The following is a 21555-nucleotide window of genomic DNA, read 5'->3' on the forward strand; positions in this document are numbered from 1 at the left end:
CAGCCAGACCACACCTGAGCTGCTGCCCCAGGTACAACACCATCAGGTAATTGGAGCACATTCTACCCTCCGGGTTGAGGTTGAAGTTTAGCAGAGCCCTCTTTCTCACACTCCTGCCTCCCCACTCCGCCCATTCCTGCCTCCCTGCTCTCAGGCTCCACCCCCGCCGCCCTCTCTAGACTTATGGCTCTGAGACCATTCACTTCACTCTGCGCCTTTCAACCTTGATCCGCTGTTACATCACACTGGGCACTGTTTATGACCTCCCACAGCCTGCCCAATTATTAATTCCTGGAGGGAAAGGGGCACAGCATAGCCATCTTGGTGTTTTCCGTAGGCTTTTGCACAATTCTTTACATCTAAGTCATTAAACTCAGACATTCAAATAAAGCCTAGTGAATAGAATCCCAAGATGAATGCATCCTGGACCATTTAAGATATCTGGAGCATTTCTCTTAGGACATTTTTCAAGGTTTTTTTCTTACTCCTTAAATCTATCACGAAGAAGGAACTGTTGGTTAGTCATTCAGTCATGTCTGTTTTGAGACCCCATGGACTGTAGCCCACCAGGCTCCTCTGTCCATGGCATTTCCCAGGCAAAAATACTGGTGTGGGCCATTTCCTCCTCCAGAAGATCTTCCTCCTCTAGGGAGTCATTCCCAGCCCAGATATTGAACTTGTATCTCTTGCACTGGCAAGCAGGTTCTTTACACTGAGCAAACATGGAAGCCATGGAGAAGTAATAGCAAAATGGAAGTTGTTTTCTTTTTAAGTGAGGGTAAAAAAATAGTTCCATAAGATGGCAAAAATCACAATACTAGTCCTAGAGTTGAGCAGCAAACACAAACCCTGCAAAAAAACACTTGTTTAACATCTGTCCTGTCTGACTGCACACCTCGGTGCAGGGTGCCATGTCCCTGGGTAGGCACGGATCCATCCTCTCTCGGCTCCTCTCTACCTCAGATCCACTCACAGCAGAGCTTGGATACCAATCAGATACCCACATAACCTACTTTGAATTCCTCAGAAGTTTGGAACAATATGAATGCAAGATAGTCTCATTTATTTTAACAGTTAATTAAAAGTAATCACTTCCAGAACTGACTTCCCTTTATGCATTAAGCATGCATCAGGAACAATTTACGTGGCTTCTGTCAGTTCAGAAAAAACACTTCTACTAGAATTAATGCCACGTTCATGAAAAATAACTCTAAGCTAGCTGTGGTGTGTGAGAGTTTTTACTTTTTCAGAGTAACATTTTCCTAGATGGCTTAATTGGCCACTTAAAGAGTACTGAAGTTCAAACAGGAGTTAGAAGTGTTTTCCTTAATTAATCGGATTTATAAAATATTTGCACTCAATGGAGAGTCACCCTGTAACCCAAACAACAATGAAAAGTCCTGGGTCACTTGGGCTTCCCTGGTGGTTCCCTGGTAAAGAACCCGCTGGCCAAGCAGGAGATGCGAGTTCAATCCCTGAGTTGGGAAGATCCCCTAGAGAAGGGAATGTCTACCCACTCCAGTATTCTGTCCTGGAGAATCCCATGGACACAGGAGCCTGGTGGGCTACAGTCCATGCGTTAGCAACTGAACAACACCAACCTTGATCACTTAAATTTTTAAAATTATGAAAGAGGATAAACCCCATCAATCAATCAGCAGAGTTTTCACTAGCGAAAGTCAACCGACTCTTTATACAGATCCAGGAGAGATTCCTAAAATGTGCAGATGCTTTCAGTTGTGATGTCAGATATTCTAAGGGAATAACATGAGAAGATCAACAATTAGACTGAGGCCTGTTTGCAGCAGAAAAGGTACAGGCAGAAGTCTCTTACCTCTCCCCTGCGTACGCCCAAGCTGATATCTTGCACGGCGGTCGTGCTCTTGAAGAAGCCCCTGTAACTCTTACTGAGGTTGTACAGCACCAGAGTGTCTCCGCTGGTTCTGCCTTTCAGCACCCTCACTTGCTCTTTTTCAACATCTATGTCCTTGGAAGATGTGACTGTGCCTTGAATGGCAGAGTGGCCCCTGGGAGGATAGATAATTCAGAGTTAATTCACACCTGGGAGATGGGCCAGAAGAATTGAGGGGGAAAGAAAGGTCAGAGTTCATCCAAACAGTGACACGGATGGACACCAAACTCAAACCACTTGCTGATTTTAGGAACAATAAAGTCACGCCAGACTTTTGTGCCAGAGGACAAATAATTTATCACAAAGTTGTAAGAAATCAACTAGTCCGACCACTTTGAGCAAGTGAAGCCAAGACTTAGTTGCTCAGTTGTGTATGACTCTGAGACCCCATGGACTATGGCCTGTCAGACTCCTCTGTCCATGGAATTCTCCAGGCAGCAATACTGGAGTGGGTTGCCAGTTCTTTCTCCAGGGGGTCTTTTCAACCCAGGAATTGATCCTGGGTCTCCCGCATTAACAGGTGGATTATTTACTATCTGAGTCAGCAGGAAAGCCCTGGAGCAAACAAGCCCCTTGATAAACTAGATTATACATGAAAGTCTCCAAGTGCTACAGTTCCGCAGCACACGCTGGACTGTGTAAAAGAATACACGGGAGGCACGCGACAGACACCTGCCAGGTGAGCACAAAGCTAACTCTCGCCTCTGATTTATTTTCCCTAAATCTGAGCCAGCTCACTTTCTAATCTTTATGATTTTCTTTTCTGGTGCATTTTGCCTTTCGAGTAAATCCCAATTTCTGCAAACTGTAATAAGCCAATATTTTAGTAACTAAATGAGTACAGATCACTGAGATAGTGTTGCACCCACATCAATTTCCTGTTTTATCAATGTAATATTGTAGTGTACTGTGTTTTATCCTATCACAGTATTGTTGGGAGAAGCTGGGTGAAAGGGTCATAGAATTTCTCTGGACTGATTTTGCTATTTCTTATGAGTCTTAAGCTATTTTAAAATTTTAAAAGTATTAAAAATACAATAAAATATCTAGAGCTAGACTCCAGTGCCCCCAGCCCCTTTCCCTGTACTATCTTTTCCATACCTGAAATCATGACTGGACAAACATATAATTTTCTCAACACACAACACAGATGATTAGAAAATACAGCTACACATGCAGGAGTATGTGTTATATGATGGATTTTATATAACGTTCAAAAGCATAAGAAATGAATCCGTCTATAGAGTGGGATAGGAAAGCCTGGTGTGCTGCAGTCCATGGGGCTGCAAAAACATGACTTAGGGACTGAACAGCAAACAGAGTGTGGTTGACTGACAGGGGGTTCTGAGGGGACTTCAGGCGCTACTGACTGGGGGAAGGTATCGCAGCTGTGTTCAATTTACGAACACTCACTGAATTTGACACTTTCTCCTTGACTGTTGGGCGCCCTTCCCCAGGTGAGGGTGCGTTCTATGGCCCTCAGCCTTGTCTGGTCATCCAGAGGCTGTCTCTCACTCCACCAGGACACACATCACCTTATCCCTTCCTGTTTCCAAGACCCATCAGCAGTTTTGACCATCTCCTCATTAGCATCACCGGGCAGCTCTGTGCCTGCTGCCTGGTCTCAGGCCAGAGAGTCTGCTCTTAGGGCTTGGGGCTCCAGCACATCTACTGGTTTCATCTCAAGTGGATCTGGTGGGTGGGGGGCTCTGAGTGAGGTCACTGCCCGTTGGCCTCCTCCCCACAACACAACATGCAGTTCATGCCCCTGTACTCAGAAACGAGCTGCCTGGCCATCCTCCAACTGACAATCATGAAAAACGGCATCTGTGTCAAGAGGAAGGAGCCTGGTGGGCATTGGTGCAGCAGGTTCTTGCAGGGATTTAGTGCAGCTGATATCAGAAGGGAGACGCTGCCCTGGGCCATGTGGCTGCTCAGACCCAGCTGGCAACTGGGATATAGAGAGCAGAAACTGCCTCCAGACCAGAGAGACAACAAACAGGGACCTCCCCCCACCCCATGACCAAAGCCCACCCAACCTGACTCGTGTGTGGCTGGAGTGCAGGTTCTGATGTGGTCCTGGGTCTGGGCAGACAACACAGGCTGACAGAGGGACTGCAGGCTGTAAGCAGGCGCCGGGTGGGCAAGGGCAGTGGGGAACCGGCACCAAGTCAGGCGGGAGACAGTCCACTTAGGAGGGCTGCAGGAACTGTCTGCCCAGATGCAGAGGGTAGGGTGTTCCTATTTTTCCAGGAATTCACTGCAACAGTGTAAAATATTTCCTGCACAAGGAATTTATAGAGTCAGGTAGAGGAGAGGAACAAACACGTTAAAACAACACTGACGGCCCTGATGGTAAATACGAGCTGTAACAGAAACACTGGCAGGACGTCATGCTGGGCCGGAGAGGCAGGAGGACCTACGGGGAGGGTCCTGGAGATGAGGAAGGCAGTCCTGGCAAAGGACCAGCCCAGACTGGAGATCAGGGCCAATGTCACAGGTGGAGACAGAAGGGACATCACATGGAGCAGCCCTGAGCATGAGCTGCCAGGCTTGAAGGGCCTGGCTGAGAAGCTTGGACTTGGCTTTCAGGCAGTGATTAGTGACCTGGTTAGATCTACATTTTAAAAACATATTAATTTGGTCAGATCATTGTCATTCTTAATGGAGTGACAGGTAACCCAGTGTCTAAGTTATATTTAATTTCTGGATTCTGTAACCTTCACAATGACAAAGAACAACAAATATTGACTATTTACTGCAGATAACAAGGACGTTATTCTAATATTTGGTTTCACTTATACTTTTCCACTCCAAAATCACTGCAGATGGTGACCACAGCCATGAAATTAAAAGACACTTGCTTCTTGGAAGAAAAGCTATGACCAGCCGAGACAGCATATTCAAAAGCAGAGACATTACTTTACCAACAAAGGTCCATCTAGTCAAAGCTATGGTTTTTCCAGTGGTCATGTATGGATGTCAGAGTTGGACCATAAAGAAAACTGAGCACCAAAGAATTGATGCTTTTGAACTGTGGTGTTGGAGAAGACTCTTGAGAGTCCCTTGGACTGCAAGGAGATCAAACCTGTCAATTAGTGTGTTTGGTAGAACATTTTCCTTAATTGATAAGCATCATCATTGCCAAATAGCAATAAAATGTATTTCACTAGTGATTCTAATGAAAGTATGTACACAGAAGTAAAAATAAATAAATAAAGGAAATCAGTTCTGAATATTCATTGGAAGGACTAATGCTGAAGCTGAAACTCCAATACTTTGGCCACCTGACTCGAAGAACTGACTCATTTGGAAATTCCCTGATGCTGGGAAAGACTAAAGGCAGGAGGAAAAGGGGATGACAGAGGATGAGATGGTTGGATGGCATCAAACGACTTGATGGACATTAGTTTGAGCAAGCTTCAGGAGTTGGTGATGGACAGGGAAGCCTGGCATGCTGCAGTCCATGGGGTTTCATGTAAGGTAACACCCAAAGTCTTTACAGAAAAATCTTTTGATGCTGCAGCAGGATTGAATACCCTGAAATCTGCTGAAGGGGTTTCTACAAAATAAGTTTTAAAATAGATTAAACTATGGAGGGCCGAATACAGGACCAATTACATTTGAAAGGCACACAGAATTCTATTTCAACCTCTGCCAGTATTGGAAATCTAGATTCCAGAGGGATTGTGGCTAACTCAAGAGAGGTTTGTGATGGGTATTCAAATGGTTCTCCACTTTAGCAGATTCTAAAGGAAGTATGTTGATGAATTGACTGAGGGGGAGAAATTCTATAAGGAAATCATCATGGAGTGTTACTACTAGGTCTATAATATTTAACAGTTTCTCCTGTGATATAGTCCTAATTAGTACTTCCTCCATGAAGTATCCCTTTCTTAGAGCAACTCCACAGATTCAGGCCACAAGGGTTACAGAGGGAGAGACATGCCACTGTGGACCCTACATAAGAAAGTACACTCCTTGCTTAATATTTAAAATGTGTTATCTGTCAATACGTCACACATCCTTGCAAAACCACTTGTGATCCTATTGAGAATATAGAGATGCGGGTATAAGAATGTGTTTGTGTGGACATGGGCACACACAAACTCACGTGGACAGCACACATCATATACACACACACCCCTTGGGCTACTGACTTTCATTCTCACCTAACAAAGAGGAGGACATTATCAGCACCATTACTGAATAACAGTAATTAAATAAAACATTTTTAGTGCTAATAACAAGAGGATCCCTCCCAGCATCAGGGTCTTTTCCAATGAGTCAACTCTTCGCATGAGGTGGCCAAAGTATTGGAGTTTCAGCTTCAGCATCAGTCCTTCTAATGATCAGTCCTGGGTGTTCATTAGAAGGACTGATGTTGAAGCTGAAACTCCAACACTTTGGCCACCTCATGTGAAGAGTTGACTCATTGGGAAAGACCCTGATTCTGGGAAAGATTGAAGGCAGGAGGACAAAGAGATGAGAGAGGATGAGATGGCTTGATGGCATCACCGACTCAATGGACATGAGTTTCGGTAAGCTCCGGGAGTTGGTGATGGACAGGGAGGCCTGGCATGCTGCAGTTCATGGGGTCGCAAAGAGTCGGACACGACTGAGTGACTGAACTGAACTGAACAAGAGGATCTTCAAAGGGCAAGTGGTTATCAGCACTGACTTTCTTACACACCTGCTTTTAGGAGTTGATGCTATTTTCCACAAAATGATATTATGTTATGAAAGTGAAAGTGTTAGTCACTAAGTCATGTTCAACTCTTTGAGACCCCATGGAAAGTAGCCCATCAGGCTCCTCTGTCCATGGGACTTCCCAGGCAAGAATACTGGAGCAGGTTGCCTTTCCTTCTCCAGAGGATCTTCCTAACCCTGGGATCGAATCAGTGTTTCCTGCATTGCAGGAAGATTCTCTACCATCTGAGCCACCAGGGAAGTCAAGAGTATGTTATGGGATCAACTGAATTCACCCTAGGTGCTACAATCAGAGTAAGAGGAAAACTGAGCAATTGTAAGAAGGAAAATTCATTAAGGTGACTAATGGGTTGGGTTGATTATCTCACCCAATTAAGAATTGGGTGGATTATCTCAGAGGTTGACACCTTTTCTTTTGTCATTCCCCTTCCTAATGTCAGAAACTCACCAATGAAAAGAAAAAAACAAACAAAAACAAAGCAAACAAAAACTGTCAAACCCTAACTATGAGGTGTGGGTACGACACTGTTCAGAACGTTTCTTGTCCCGCAGCCTCCAGGATGGATTTGCTGCTCCATCTTTATTCAGACACTAGTTCCATCAAGGACGAGCCCTGCAGGACGTACCTGGGTTGCAGCCAGAGGTCTCTGTGAAGCAGCACCCTCAGGAGGAGAAGGACCGAGCCTTGTACAGCCAACTGCACGAAGATCCAGCCCAGGAAGTTCATCTCAAATGGGCTCACATAGGAGTCGACGCCAAAGTTATGGGTCAGGTCGTACCTGATCTGATTGTAACAGAGTTCTATCAGCCCCTGACCCAGGCAGAACTGAGGGAAAATAGTGAAGACCCACTTGAGGACGTCATAGATGTTCTGTAAATTCTGTGCAGTGAAAAAAAGAGAAGTCAAAGTGAGAGCTCTTCGTAAAGAAGACATACAAAACCCTCAGTCTTACAGCCAATACCATCCAGTGTTCCCTTACAATGTAAACTCATGGCTGTTCACAATGAGTTGTCTCTACTAGTGTGGTTCAAGGACAATAGAAAATCAAAAAAAAAAAAAAAGGCTTTTAGGTCAACACAAAATCAAAACAGCCCAATCAAAAACTGGGCAGAAGTCTTAAAGAGACATTTCTCTGAGGAAGACATACAGATGGTCAATAGGCATAAAAAGATGCTCATCATTGCTAAGTATTAGAGAAATGCCAATCAAGACCACAATGAGATATCACCAGTCAGAATGACCATCATCAAGAAGTCTACAAATGCTGAAGAGGGTGTGGAGAAAAAGGAACCCTCCTACACTGTTGGGGTGGGAAAGTAAACTGGTGCAGCCACTATGGAAAACAGGACGAAGATTCCCTAAAAAGCTAAAAACAGAGCTACCATATGATCCAGCAATCCCACTTCTGGGCACATATCCAGTGAAAATCTAATTTGAAGAGATACATGCACCCCTATGCTCACAGCAGCACTATTTACAATGGCCAAGACATGGAAACAACCGAAATGTCCTTCAACAGATGAAGGGATAAAGAAGATGTGGTGCACACACACAATGAACCATTACTCAGTCATAGAAAGGGATGACATAATGCCAGCTGTAGCAACATGGAGGCTACTAGAGGTTATTACACTAGGTGAAGCAAGTCAGAAAGCAAAAGACAAATGTTATATGCTACTACTCATATGTGGAATCCAAACTACGACACAAATCAGCTGATCCGTGAAACAGACACAGACTCACAGACATAGAGGACAGATCTGCAGTTGCCAAGGGCAGGGGGGAAGGGGAGGGGTGGAGAGGGAGTTTGGGATTAGTAGATGCAAGCTATTACAATATAAAGAATGAATCAACAACCAGGCCCCACTGTATGGTACAGGGAACTACATTCAGTACCCTGTGATCAGCCATAATGGAAAAGAACATGAAAAAGAAAGTACAGACGCATATGATTGAGTCACTGTACTGCTGCACAGTAGTAATTAACACAACATTGTAACTCAACTCTACTTCAATAAAAAAATAAGCTGAAAAATAAGAGTAATAAAGCAAAAAATGACTTTTGGGGGGCATGTATTGTTACATCAGTTTACTGTCCTTTGCATGCAGACATGAGAAAAACATGAAAGGCTCATTTAATGATCCTTTGGTTCAAGTCTTGACCAACTACCACTATTTACAGATTTCAAGCAGTCCTAAAGGGGCTTATTATCCCACTTTTCATAAAACTATGTCCCTGGATCAAATAATATATGACTTCAAAGGGTTCCGTTTTAACAAGATGGAAACAGGAGACTATTATAGCTTTTAACTCAGGATCTGACAGTTCAGGGAATAATTAATTAATGGTGAGGACTCAGATCTGACTGCAAGAAAGTCACACACTATCTCTTACCACATGAACAAAGCTATTTGCAACTCATAACACCAACTTGGTAAATAACCCACATGTGTTGAGTGTAGCCACACAAAGTCACAGAACAGCAATTCACAAGTGTCTGATTCATAATGTCTCTACTTCATCAATTGGAGATTGATAAAGTAGAGACATAAATTACTGAAACTCTGAGCTTTTTCCAAAAGCCAAAACTACTGAGTGGGCACACCACAACTAGAGAGCCCATGCACCACAATGAAAGATCCACACGACACAACCAAGATCCCACGTGCCGCAACCAAGACCCAGTGCAGCCAAATAAATAAAAATTAAAAAAAAAAACTATGATTTTTTTCACCTACCTGCATCCCCCATCCCTCAAAAGAGAACTTCCGCAGTGGGAGAGACAGATGCGCCGCAGCCTGAATTAGAGCCCCAAATGCCTTTTCTGTGCATATCTGCTTATAAACTGTGACTTGGTCAAAACTAAAATGCTCACATTAACAATATTGTTTGTCTGCTGCTGCTAAGTCACTTCAGTCATGTCCGACTCTGTGCGACCCCATAACGGCAGCCCACTAGGCTCCCCCATCCCTGGGATTCTCCAGGCAAAAACACTGGAGTGGGTTGCCATTTCCTTCTCCAATGCATGAAAGTGAAAAGTGAAAGTGAAGTTGCTCAGTCGTGTCCGACTTAGCGACCCCATGGACTGCAGCCCACCAGGCTCCTCCATCCATGGGATTTTCCAGGCAAAGTACTGGAGCGGGGTGCCATTGCCTTCTCCGATTGTTTGTCTACATAGTGGTTAATACCAGCTCTACTGGTCTTTGGCACTGGTCTGAAAACCTAGTCCCCTTTCTCATCTTATGTCATGTTTTCATAGGAATATGTTACCTCTTGAACTTACAAAGGAATATCTGAAAATCACCCATTTATGACGTTGATCTTTTTAAGTGGAGCATATCAAAATAAAGAGCAAAGGGAAAAAAAGACCTCAGCAACAGCAAGGAAATGCCTTTTGTTATCTGTTAACAATTGAGCTTGACTCATTTTTTTGCAAACAACTTACTGCCTGCAGATTTCTCTCCAAGTGAACAAAGCTGTTTATAACGGGAGGCAACAAGGCATCCCACTGACCTCAGTCTCAGGACCTCAAGACTCTGGGTTGGTTTGCTCTGCAGGTCTAGAAGAACCCTCCTCCTCCTCCTCTTCTGTCTGTGACCCGTCCCCAGGGCAGGGACTGTCTACTTCGAATCTGCCTGTCTTCCCATTTAGGTCATGACTGAGATCCATGGTATTTCAGTGCTCTGACGGGGACAAGGAAGCTCTGTTCTGCCTCCACTAACTTCAATGCTCTCTCGAGTTAAAGTCAATGAATCGTTCTGCTAGTTTGCTATTTAAAGTCTAGACACACTAATACAGATTAGTGTCAATAACAGATCTAAAAAAATCACCAGAATAAATTGTTTCTTTCAATTGGATCCAAAAAAGCTTGTTTACAGAGCTCGCTGCTTCTGTACAAACTTGAGGAAAAGAACACAAGCTGTTGCTGTAGAATCAATCAGGTCCCAGTGCGTCTGGGCACGGGAAGGGAGCTCAGCCTCCAACTTGCTGGACACTGACCAGCAGCTCGTCCTCCAGACTGGGCCTTTCTGAGGCTGTTTTCTCAGCCTCTGAGTGGATCCAATGCCAGGACTAGTGAGGAACGGGGCCCACACAGACAGTAGGAAGTCAGGAGAGAATGGTGTGACCAGAGCCAAGAAGGGAAAGTGTGGAAAGACGGGCAGAGGAGGCTTCAAACTCTGAAGTCCATCCCCACAGGCAGCCCAGGGGAGGCTGAGAAAGAGAGAAGATGAGTTACTGTGGACAAAACCCAGCAGGCCTCACAGGGAGGAGCCTGGCCCGACAAGAGTCAGCAGGTGGTAGGGGGTAGCCAGCACTGCAGGTTCCACTGGACCCTGATACCTGCTGGAGTGACAGCTCCGAAGTGGCCCTCCCGATACAGACAGCCTGATGGAAGGGGTTCCCTGAGAGAGGCACCTCCTCACCCGGATAAATATTCCTGGGCCAGGAGTCCAGTAACAGGGAAGCCTTCTGCTCCAAAACTCTGAGAGCAGCAAATCTAAATCTGTCCCAGGGCTCCGAGGGGAGAGGGCACAATCACCTGGAAAATCCAAACCCGCTGTGGCCTGAGAGTATGGTCTGCTGCTGCAGCTAAGTCGCTTCAGTCGGATCTGACTCTGTGCGACCCCATAGACAGCAGCGCACCAGGCTCCCCAGTCCCTGGGGTTCTCCAGGCAAGAACAGTGGAGTGGGTTGCCATTTCCTTCTCCAGTGCATGAAAGTGAAAAGTGAAAGTGAAGTCGCTCAGTTGTGTCCAACTCTTCGTGACCCCATGGACTGCAGCCTACCAGGCTCCTCCACCCATGGGATTTTCCAGGCAAGAGTACTGGAGTGGGCTGCCAGACCGGAGCATCCAAGCCCAAAGACAGGAATGTCTGAGCCCTGTTCCCACGATGCCCAGACAGGACACACTTCACACAAACAGCCACTCTTTCAACCATCGATCGGTCATTCATCCACAAACAGGGATGCGGCCGTGAATGCACTGCTCAGTCTGCCCTTCACCCAGGAAGCAGGAGCACAAACAACTCATCTTCTGCCTGCGGCTGCCAGCCTGGATCTGCTGCGTGTCAAGGCACAGATGTTTCTGCTAAGTGGAGTCCCTGTCTCTCTCTGGAGGTAAAGACAGTGGACACCAGCACATCTGCAGTGAAGCCCAGTTGGAAAAGGAATGGTCTCGGGGTGAGTCGACCCTCTGTCCCTCCCCTCGCCCCTGGGAGGCCATGCAGAGGGTCACGGACCTGAGCCTTGGAGACGATGGCCAGCAGCCGGGGCATGACCGTCATCAGCATGGTACAGAGGCCAAAGATGAAGTTCAAGGAGATGTAGGAGATGAAAGCGACGTCCGAGCTGGAGAAGATCCTTGAGACGAGATACATCCAGGGAAGAGTGGCATACCTGAAAAGCAAAGTGAAAAGCTGTGCTCCTCGACCTGCAATTCTTCCTTCTCTAGAGACTGAATCATAGACGAGATGCTGTTGGCTGGTTAGTCTTCCTCCCTCAATGAACAGAAGCACACTTGACTTAATAAAGCTGGCAGTATTTTCTAAAGATGAAGCGCATTTTCCATAATATCAGAGCCTGGGTCGGGTCAAACCCAGGCCTGGGCGTGCAGCTTCATGAGCCAAAGAAAGGCCCACTTCCCCCACCCTGTGGGGCGAGCTTGGCCTTGCTCCTCGCTCACAGCTTCTCAGCAAAGAGACATGACACCTGTTTGTCAGAGTGAGAATTAAAGCTATCACAAGCGGAGAACGCTATACAAAAAGAGGACCTCAGATGAAAATGGAAAGCTTCCTCTCTGGGGTGCCCTCACGGGCTTCATGCCTTATGCCTCCAGTGTGTGCTCTGACCTCCCCACTCCTACAGCCCCCCAGGTGGGAGCCGTGGCCCCGTTTTACCATGGCACTGACAAGGCTCAGATGCCTGACTGGGAACCCACAGCTGGAAAGGACGTGGAGCTGAAGTGGGAGTCGTTTCTGTGTGACCCGAAGCTGGGCAGTGGACAGCGAAGCCCAGAAGTGGCCCCCACAGGCTTCAGACAGCCTCATGCTGTAGGAAAACACCCACAAGGTTCCTCACAGGAAAACACCTCTTCATGTTTCCTTCTCCAGAGCACAGAGCCAGGATTTATTCACGGTTGACTCCCCTCGGCTTCCTCCTGTGACCTCCCCAACCCACCTACCCCACCAAGCAAAGGAAGCTGGTACCTCAATGTGGACGCCAGCAGAGAAGTCACTGACTTTTTAAAAAAATGTTTATTAATGTTTTTTAACTTTTTTATATTGGAGTAGAGCTGATTAATAATGTCATGATAGTTTCAGGTGGAGCAAAGGGACTCAGTCACAAATGTACATGGATCCACTCTCCCCCAGACTCCCCTCCCATCCAGGCTGCCACATAACACTGGGCAGAGTTCCCTATGCTAAACAGTAGGTCCTTGCTGGTTATCTATTTTAAATATATCAGTGTGTACGTGTGTGCTCAGTCATTTCACTAGTGTCCAACTACGACCCCATGGACTGTAGCTCACCAGGCTCCTCTGTCCACTGGATTCTTCAGGCCAGAATACTGGAGTGGGCTGCAAGAGTACTGGATCCTCCTCCAGGGGATCTTCCTGACCCCGGGATCGAACCCGAATCTCTTGAGTCTTCTGCTTTGGCAGGCAGGTTCTTTACCGCCAGCGCCACCTAGTAAGCCCAGCCGTGCGTAATGCCAATCCCAAACTCCGTACCTATCGCTTCCCTCTGTCCTTCCCCCTTGGCAACCAGGAGCTTGTTCTCTAAGTCTGTGAGTTTGTTTCTGTTTTGGGAGTTCATTTGTATCATTTCTTTTTAGATTCTGCACATAAGGAACGTCATAGGATATTTCTCCTCTGTCTGACTTACTCCATTCGGAACAATCTCTATGTCCATCCATGCTGCTGCAATGTTAGCATCATTTCATCATTTTTATTGGCTGAGTAACATTCCATTGTAAAGTGGTACAGCCACTGTGGAGAACAGTATGGAGGTTCCTTTAAAAACTAAAAATACAGCTACCATTTAACTCTGAAGTCCCTCTCCCTGGCTCAGCAGGCTCTTGAAATAGTTTTAGATTTGAGTGTAATTCCTTATCCACATGAAAGCTATGGTATTTGCCCCTGGATCAAAAATACATCCTTGTATTTCAGAAAATATTAATATTATATATGTTTAATATTAAACATAAAATCATACAGTATGTTAGAAACTTCTGTCAACAGTCTGCCTCATAATTCAGGCATGAAGAAAATGAGTTTTGAGCACACAAGAGGAAGGTAAGTGCTTTAATGCAACTGGTCTTAATTAGCTGTTGCATCAAACAGTTCAATGATTAATGATCACTGAACTAAATTCACACTACTATGTAAAAAATAGATAACTAATAAGGACCTACTGTATAGCACAAGGAACTCGACTCAATGCTCTGTAATGATCTATATGGGAAAAGAATATTAAAAAGAGTGGAAATATGTTGTCCAGTTGCTAAGTCGTGCCTCACTCTTTTCAAACCCATGGACTGCAGCAAGCCAGGCTTCCCTATCCTGCACTATCTCCCAGAAGTTGCTCAAACTCATGTCCACCAAGTCAGTGATGACATCCAACTATCTTGTCCTCTGTCACCCCCTTCTACTCCTGCCTTCAATCTTTCCCAGCATCAGGGTCTTTCCCAATGAGTTGTCTCTTCACATCAGGTGGCCAAAATGTTGGAGCTTCGTATGCGTAACTTATTCACTGTGCTGTACATCGAAAGCTACCACAACACTATAAATCAACTATACTCCAATAAAAATTAATTTTAAAATAAACTAAATTAATTACCAAAGAGGTCATGGCTCCATGGTCTCCATCTGAAATACAGAGAGCAGCCCTGCCTCACGTTCAACCCCACACGGCCACTCTCTGTCCTTCTCTGTCCCCCAGGACATAAACAAGGGCTACCCTGCCGCTGTGCGGCTCTCTGGATGAGCACATGAGACAGCAGCAGTCAGAGCAGATTTTAACCGAAACACAAGGAGCAGCAGCAGTCTGTGAGCCAGTTGTGGGAGGCAGCTGTAGTTGCTGTGAAATTCCTTCCAAGAATGAGCCAACACTCCCTCCCTAACAACTTAAAACTACTGTTTCAAGGACTTCCTGGCCATCCAGTGGTTAGAACTCTGCGATTCCACTCAGGGTGCACGGGTTCCATCCCAGGTCAGGGAATTAAGAGCCTGTGTGCCACTCAGCAGGCTTCCCCAGTGGCTCAGTAGTAAAGAATCTGCCTGCCACTGCAGGAGGTGCAGGAGACGTGGGTTCAATCCCTGGGTTGGGAAGATCCCCTGAGGAGGGCATGGCAACCCAGCCCAGTACTCTTCCCTGGAGAATCCCGCGGACAGAGGAGCCTGGCAGGCTACAGTCCCTGGGGTCGCAGAGAGTCATTCACAACTGAGCACACACACAAAGGGCATAACCTATTTTTAATGAAACCTATGGTAGCTTCTAACAACCTCCATTTTTTATTAAACTATAATGCCATTTTAATATTTTAACACCGGAGGTCGGAGGGCTGCTAACCATTATTCTGCCATTTATGGGTTTTCTATGGGGTCGCATAGAGTTGGACACGACTGAAGCGACTCAGCAGCAGCAGTAGCAGCAGCCTCCCTTTGAAACTGGCCCCTCGCCCCACATGGCAGGAATTTTCCAAGACATGGAACAGGATTCTGTGCTCTCATCTTTTAGTGTTAAATGTGCACTAAATAGTGGTTAAGGTTTCATGTTTTTATGTAAGTTAGATTCTCTTTTCTCTCTGAGATTTTTAGGTTTCTTTTTCCTTTTTGATGCTTATTCTCCCTTTCCAGCTTAAATATTGATTTTTCCTCCATAGAGAGAAAGAAAAGAAAAAGGAAAATTGTAACTGGGCATGTTTTCCTATTATATCTTATGAGACTCTGATCACTTACACAATCCCTAGTTTTTCCAGATTCCAAACAAATGGCCCCTTTTAATGCCTGACTGTGTTCTTGGGTCTCAGCTTATTCTAGGATCAGCCTTTTTGAGGTGGTTCTGGGGCTCTTTCTGTGGACAGGAGGGGTCAGCCAACACGCTTGTCCACTGGGGCACTCCGGGGATGTGGTAGCATTTGGGGCCCCAGGGATCTCTCCTCTTGCAGGGGAGTCACCATGTCAGGGTCCTGCAAATTCCTGGGCTCCAGTGGAGGAAGAACCTGTCTAAAAACTGAACCAGCCCTGGGATGTCACCTGAGAGCCTGGTGGGTCCCTGCTTTGTGCTTCCCCCCCAGAACCGGCCTGAGTCACCTTTCCAGGTCCTCTGGGTCCCCCTCACCTAGGACCCTCCACTTGACATGTCACCCTCTGGGCCCATGGCTGTGCCTCAACCCGAAGAGACCAGTGAGTCTCCTGAAATCCTTTGAAAAGTGCTGCTGTCATGAACGTGCAGAGAATTCTTAGCTTAAGGTCTCTCTGTCTCTCTCTTTGTCCCTCATCTATTCATCTATCCATCTATCCATCCCAGTAAGGATATAACTGTTCCCTAATTAGATGCTTTGAAAAGTCTGAATTGCTGATACAACTGTCATCTATGTAAAAACCATTTTATAAACTTTGGCTTAGATAAAAGCAGAATGCTCTGTTTAAAAAAAAAAAAAATATATATATATATATACACACACACACACACATATAAGTGTATATGTGTGCATGTGTGTGTACTCAGTCGTGTCTGACTCTTTACGACTCCATGGACTGTAGCCCTCCAGGCTCCTCTGTCCATGGAATTTTCCAGGAAAGAATACTGAAATAGATTGTCATTTCCTGTTCCAGGGGATCTTCTTGATCCAGGGATTGAACCCATATCTCCTGCACTGGCAGGTAGGTGGCTTCTTTACCAGTGAGTCACAAGTTAACTTTTTCCCTACTATTATCAAGCATCTCTCACATACCTAGCCTAGATCTAGAGTCAAATGATGATCTTATGCATTCTTGCTACCTGGCAGATACACTCTGGGGACTGCTAGCAAGGACCCTGATCAGTGTGTACAAAGGAGAAATTTGTAAAATGATTTTTCTGCTTTTGTTACTTTGATGCTGTGAGAAAAATAATAAAGAGACAGAAGTTAGACAAAACATTTCCAAACTTCTGAGACCAGGAGAGGGAGAAATACGGCAGCCGTAGAGCTTCACGAGTTCCAGGACAGCTCCGGAGCAGAGTGGGTGGTGTGTTTGAGCCCCAGAGGAGCATCAGAGACGGAATGACGGGCTCTGAGACAGATGGGGCCAAGCCGTCCCCGTCACTGCCCCCCGACCGTGAGCAGGCGCCAGGTGTCCTGCTCAGGCTGCTCAGCTCCATGCCCCTAGAAGCAACAGCGTAATTGGTTGGAAAGAGAGAAAACCATGAAGCTGGCAGCAGGTTCAAAGCTGCCCCGGGGGGTTCTCCTTCAGAAAACAAGCCGTAATTCTGCAGCCACGCGTCCCATCACATACCCGAAAAGTACCAGCAGCAGGGCCGTGGCCGCCAGGTTCTCCCGGAAAGTGAAGGCGGTTAGCTGGAAGGCCATGATCACAGAGACACACAGGCAGACGGAGACCAAGTAAAGGAGCTGAGAAATGAAGAGGAGAGGGCCTGTTAGCACAAGGGTTTGTCTATCACCATCTCCTGACCTCTGCCTGCCAATACAGGAGACACAAGAGATGCGGGTTTCATCCCTGGGTCGGGAAGACGCCCTGGAGGAGGGCATTGCAACCCGCTTCAGTATTCTTGGGCTTCCCTGGCAGCTTAGACAGGAAAGAATCTGCCTGCAAAGCAGGAGACCTGGGTTAGACCTCTGGGTTGGGAAGATCTCCCAGAGGAGGGCATGGCAACCCACTCCAGTATTCGTGCCTGGAGGATCCTCATAGACAGCGGAGCCTAGAGGGCTACAGTCCACGGGGTTGCTCGCAAAGAGTCAGTCATGACTGAGTAACCGAGCACGCACGCCTGACCACAAGCTCTCGGTTCGGCTCCCACTTAGCCTGTGTCCTGTCTGGCCCAGCACACGGTTACAGCAGTGGACTCAGGCCTGGAGAGTCACAGTTTGGGACTGAAACATGTCCCCTTCGAGATTCATGTAAAATGAGGTCGTGAGGATGGACTCTGACTCCACCGGGTGGGGGTCCTTACAGAGAGAGGAAATGAGGACACAGGCTCCCAGAGTGAGGACGTGGGGAGGAGACGGCTGTCCACCAGCCCTGGACGGAGGCCTCAGGAGTATCACCAGCCCTGCCCACGCCGGGATCTGGGACTCCAGCCTCTAGAGGGGCCACGAGATAAACGTCTCACGTCTACACCGCCCACACCCACCTCCCACGGGAAAGGGCAGGAACCCAGCCCCTGCCAGGACGCACAGCTTCTTCCTACACTAAGAGCCAAGGCTAGAAACCCCTCCTGCAGGGAGAGCCCCCGAGGACTGACAACCCGTGGAAAACCCCCCAGCAGCAGTGCCCCTCCTGAAGCGTCAGACCACAGCTCTGATCTCGTCACCCTCTGTCCAGTGGCCCTCTCCCATACCTCTGACAAACCGAGTCTCAAGACGATTGCATCTTGTGTATTTATTTGTATTTATCTACTTGCTTTCTGCTTCCGCCCATAAGAACACAAGTTCTTTACAGGCAGAGACCCTCTCTGCTCTGTTCATGGTTTGTCCACAACACCTCAGACACACCTTAAAGAAAGTGAGAGTAAAGAAAGTGAAGTGGCTGAGTTGTGTCCGACTCTTTGCCACCCCTTGGACTATACCCTACCAGGCTGCTCTGTCCATGGAATTTTCCAGGAAAGAGTACTGGAGTGGGTTGCCATTGCCTTCTCCAGTGGATCTTCCCAACCTAGGGATCGAACCCAGGTCTCCCGCATTGCAGGCAGACGCTTTACCGTCTGAGCCACACCTTGGCCCAGAGCAAAACCTCAAAAGCCTCCATTAAATGAGTGACTGACTAGGTGGGGAATGACTGGATGGAGGTGGGAAATCGAGAAGAAAGCAGTGCTCCCTGACTTATGCCCCCAGAGTAAAGAGGAGCCACGGTTAGTGGGAGGGAGAGGAGGACAGTCGACTCATGACTTCAGGAAGGGGGAGGCTCTGGGTCTCTCCTGCCTGCTCTTATGCTCTCCGGGTACATCCCGCCCCTTCTCCTTCTTGGAAGCAAGGGTCACTCTGCATCATTAAATAGCAGGCATGGCGATGGGCAGCCACAGAGGTCCCTGAACCAGTACTGGGCAACTGGCACTGCCCCGCCTGCTCTGCACCCTCTGGACACACGACCGCGGAGCAGTTACTCCCGATTCCATGCTTCTGTGTCGTGGTCCCACAGGGTCAGCCTTCAGGACGCGGCCTGGCCCCAAGCGGGCATCCAAGGAGGGCACTGTTTAAACAGCAGGGATGGATGAGATCACCCACTCCTCACCCACGTTAGAGTGCGAGCCGCTCAGCACGCCCCGCGGTGTTAGGACACACACCCCATGCAGGGTTTTGCTGTGCTCGCCTGCCCTGCTGGTGTTCTCCTTAACGGCCATTTCTCCTAAAATCAGCTTTCAGTCCCCTTTGGTCTGCCCTGCTCCTGAGTCAGCCTGCTTTGAATAGTTTTCTTCCTCTCGCTTCTCTCACTCTCTGTGCACACACTGCATCCTGCAGGAAGGCATCCCTGGCTACCTCGATTTGGGTGAATCTCCTTCTCTTTGGGGTTCTCACAACACCTTAATTTCCATTTCTTGTGCTGATTGCAATGCTGGGTTTTAACCGTCTTCCTGCTAGTTCATCTCTTAAACAGTTCTGTGCATTTCGTCTGGGTGGGAATTACATCTTTTGTCCCCACAGCTGCACAGATCCCAGCTTATATCCATCTTCCCCTCCTCAGAAGCAACATGACTGGGAAGTGCAGAGAGGAGGCTTAACGTCAAATGTGCTCCCAGGAACTGGCCAGCAAGGTGGAGCCACACACACACACACACACGTACACACGCCTCCCGGGGGTGCAGGGACACAGAGGGACAGCGCCAGAGACTTACCATGTCAAACAGGAAGTGTGTGAGCCAGTAGGTCCTGTAGCCCAGGCCGCTCACGTGCTGCAGCCTCTTGGCCCCGGTCACCCTGTCCTGCACCACGGAGCTGCCGATGGACGCAGAGAGGATGGAGAAGCCAAGCACGATGCACAGGGCGACACCGCACTGGCGGATGCTCTCCAGGCTGCGGGCAGGAGCAGAACAGGCATCAGCGGCTGACAGGGACCCGGGGTTTCTCCTGCTGCCACAGTCAGTGAACTGCTAGTTATCAGTTGAATGGTTACAGGGATGGGGAGGACTGACTTTTTGCAACCCTGTGGACTGTAGCCTGCCAGGCTCCTCTGTCCATGGGATTGTCCAGGCAAGAATACTGGAGTGGGTTGCCACTCCCTTCTCCAGCAGATCTTTCCAATCCAGGGATAGAACGCACGTCTCCTGCACTGCGGGCAGATTCTTTACCACCTGAGTACCAGGGCAGCCCGAAGGGAGGACAGGGTAGGGAAAAATTATTATGGGACGATATGAAATCATATGTGTGAAACTTCTGAAAACTGTAAAGCATGACAGAATTTAAAGAATCTTTCACTTACTTTCTTTAAAAAGTGAAAAAAAAAGATCTTTCATCCTTTCTCTACTGACTTATAAGAAGGTCCTACAATCTCAATAAAACTAGCTGTTGCCAGATGTGTTGTAAATATTTTTGTTTCTCTCTTCACTTTTTAAAGTTTATTTCTTGACAGACTTACTTTCCACTTTTGAATATATATATTTATATAATTTATATAATATATTCTTTAACTTTATAGGCTTTGCATTGGGCTTAGAAAATTTTAGTTCATGAAAATTACAAAAATATTCAGACATTTTCTTTCATTATCTTAAAGTTTTACTTTTAAGTGTTTGTTTCATATGGATTTTATTTTACTGTAAGAAAGTGAGGTAAAAATTAAAAATGCAGATTCATTCATTTACTTTTCAAATAGCCAGTGAGCTCTGCCTACACTGTGAATATATATATCTCTCCTCAAAGGAAAAAAAATAAATAAACCGGACCAGCCAGCATATTGGCTAAGGATGTGGATTCTCTTACTAAATCCCCTTGATGACCTTTCAAGGCCTGGGTTACAGCTCCCAGCATCCAGAGGACATAGAGGAGAGTGAAGGGTTCCCGCAGGTGCCCGTCTGCCCACTCAGAGCCTTGACATGACACTGAGTCTGCGCTCAGGTAAAACGGATGGCCCCTGCCACCTGGCCTGCGTGCTGAGCTGTGCCCTCTGCCCACTTGGGGCCACCTCACTGGACAGCAGCTCCCATGGGGGCAGGGAGGCAATCAGCCCACCTCAGAACCTAAGCTCTCAAAGCACCGAAGCTCTGCATAGACGGTGGTGCTCGGCGATGACACGCACTGTGCTTCCTAGGCCATTTTTAACTGGAGCATCGCTAACACCTCTGGCCCACCACTGCCTCATCCTCGGGGATGGTCAGAGCCCGGCTGAATGGCTCAGCTCAAACCGTCCATCACGTCTTACTGTATAACCGAAGTTGACAGGCCCACGCCTAGAATCCGGGGCAGGCATCAGGTAAAGAAAGGACCCCAAGAGTCCACATGCAAGCGTGAGGACCACCTGCCATGTTCAGGACGTGAGGGGAGGTCGCCCATCAGGCAGATCGATGTCCTCCCACCCCGTCTGGTAGGTCACAGGAAGTGCATAAATAATACTTTTTCTTGTCACCCATTTTTCACTAAAGGTTTGCTCACTGTGTGGCAGAGAAGGGAGACGGGGAGGAGAAGACTCTCGGGTCTGTACATAAAGGGGCTCACTAGCACCATCTCCACGTGGACATCGAGGAAAGACTCGCGGGAGCTGTCAAGACGCATTGTTAT

At 47.3% G+C, this 21555-nt stretch overlaps 1 protein-coding gene across 1 annotated transcript in view; it reads right to left on the reverse strand.

Annotated features, from left to right (window-relative positions):
- ABCA13 (ATP binding cassette subfamily A member 13) overlaps positions 1-21555 on the reverse strand; it is a 374331-nt gene that overhangs the window by 100615 nt on the left and 252161 nt on the right. Inside the window, exons 50-54 of the mRNA XM_059886027.1 lie at positions 19677-19854; positions 17123-17238; positions 11865-12021; positions 7249-7502; positions 1835-2027 (exon numbers count right to left, since the gene is read on the reverse strand). Of these exons, the coding sequence (XP_059742010.1) occupies positions 1835-2027; positions 7249-7502; positions 11865-12021; positions 17123-17238; positions 19677-19854 (898 nt within the window). The remainder of the gene's footprint in view (positions 1-1834; positions 2028-7248; positions 7503-11864; positions 12022-17122; positions 17239-19676; positions 19855-21555) is intronic.

Source organism: Bos taurus, chromosome 4 (genome assembly GCF_002263795.3).
Source record: "Bos taurus isolate L1 Dominette 01449 registration number 42190680 breed Hereford chromosome 4, ARS-UCD2.0, whole genome shotgun sequence".
Taxonomy (NCBI): Eukaryota; Metazoa; Chordata; class Mammalia; order Artiodactyla; family Bovidae; genus Bos; species Bos taurus.